The following is a 432-nucleotide window of genomic DNA, read 5'->3' as shown; positions in this document are numbered from 1 at the left end:
CACTGCTGGGACCCGTGCAGCCACAGCACCTTGGCCACCCCGCAGGCCAGCACCCGCACGGCCTTGACCCGCGTCACCTCACACACCTCCACCGTCACCCGGCCGGCCACCTTCTCCCCGCTGCAGTACACCTTCTCGGGGTCGGTGAAGACCACCTCGAAAGACTTGATCTTCTTGAACACCACCATGATCGGGCGGGGGCGGCTGGGGAGCGACGAATGCGGGTGGTGGGGGTCACAAAACCCTAAATCCACGGGCGCTTTAAAAGGACGGAAGAGCAGTTCCCTCTGCAACTCTCGGCAACTTTGGAAAAGATGTCAGGACAAGGGCAGCTGTTGGCGATGCCGAGGGATTCCAACAGGATCACAGCTGGGGGCGCGGGGCTCGGCGGCTGGTGGGTGCTCAGTCCGAAACCAGGACGAGGCTGCAGCC

The 432-nt window shown here is 63.7% G+C and overlaps 1 protein-coding gene across 1 annotated transcript in view; it reads right to left on the bottom strand.

Annotated features, from left to right (window-relative positions):
- Window positions 1-426, bottom strand: part of TXNIP (thioredoxin interacting protein) — a 4,373-nt gene extending 3,947 nt beyond the window's left edge. The window contains exon 1 of the mRNA XM_006764154.2: window positions 1-426. Within this exon, the coding sequence (XP_006764217.1) occupies window positions 1-188 (188 nt within the window). The 5' untranslated portion in view covers window positions 189-426.
- Window positions 427-432: the final 6 nt, after the last annotated feature.

The sequence above is a fragment of the Myotis davidii genome, unplaced genomic scaffold (assembly GCF_000327345.1).
Source record: "Myotis davidii unplaced genomic scaffold, ASM32734v1 scaffold401, whole genome shotgun sequence".
In the NCBI taxonomy this organism is placed as follows: Eukaryota; Metazoa; Chordata; class Mammalia; order Chiroptera; family Vespertilionidae; genus Myotis; species Myotis davidii.
The sequence above is the reverse complement of the archived record's forward strand: the minus strand, read 5'-3'. Positions and strand labels throughout refer to the sequence as shown.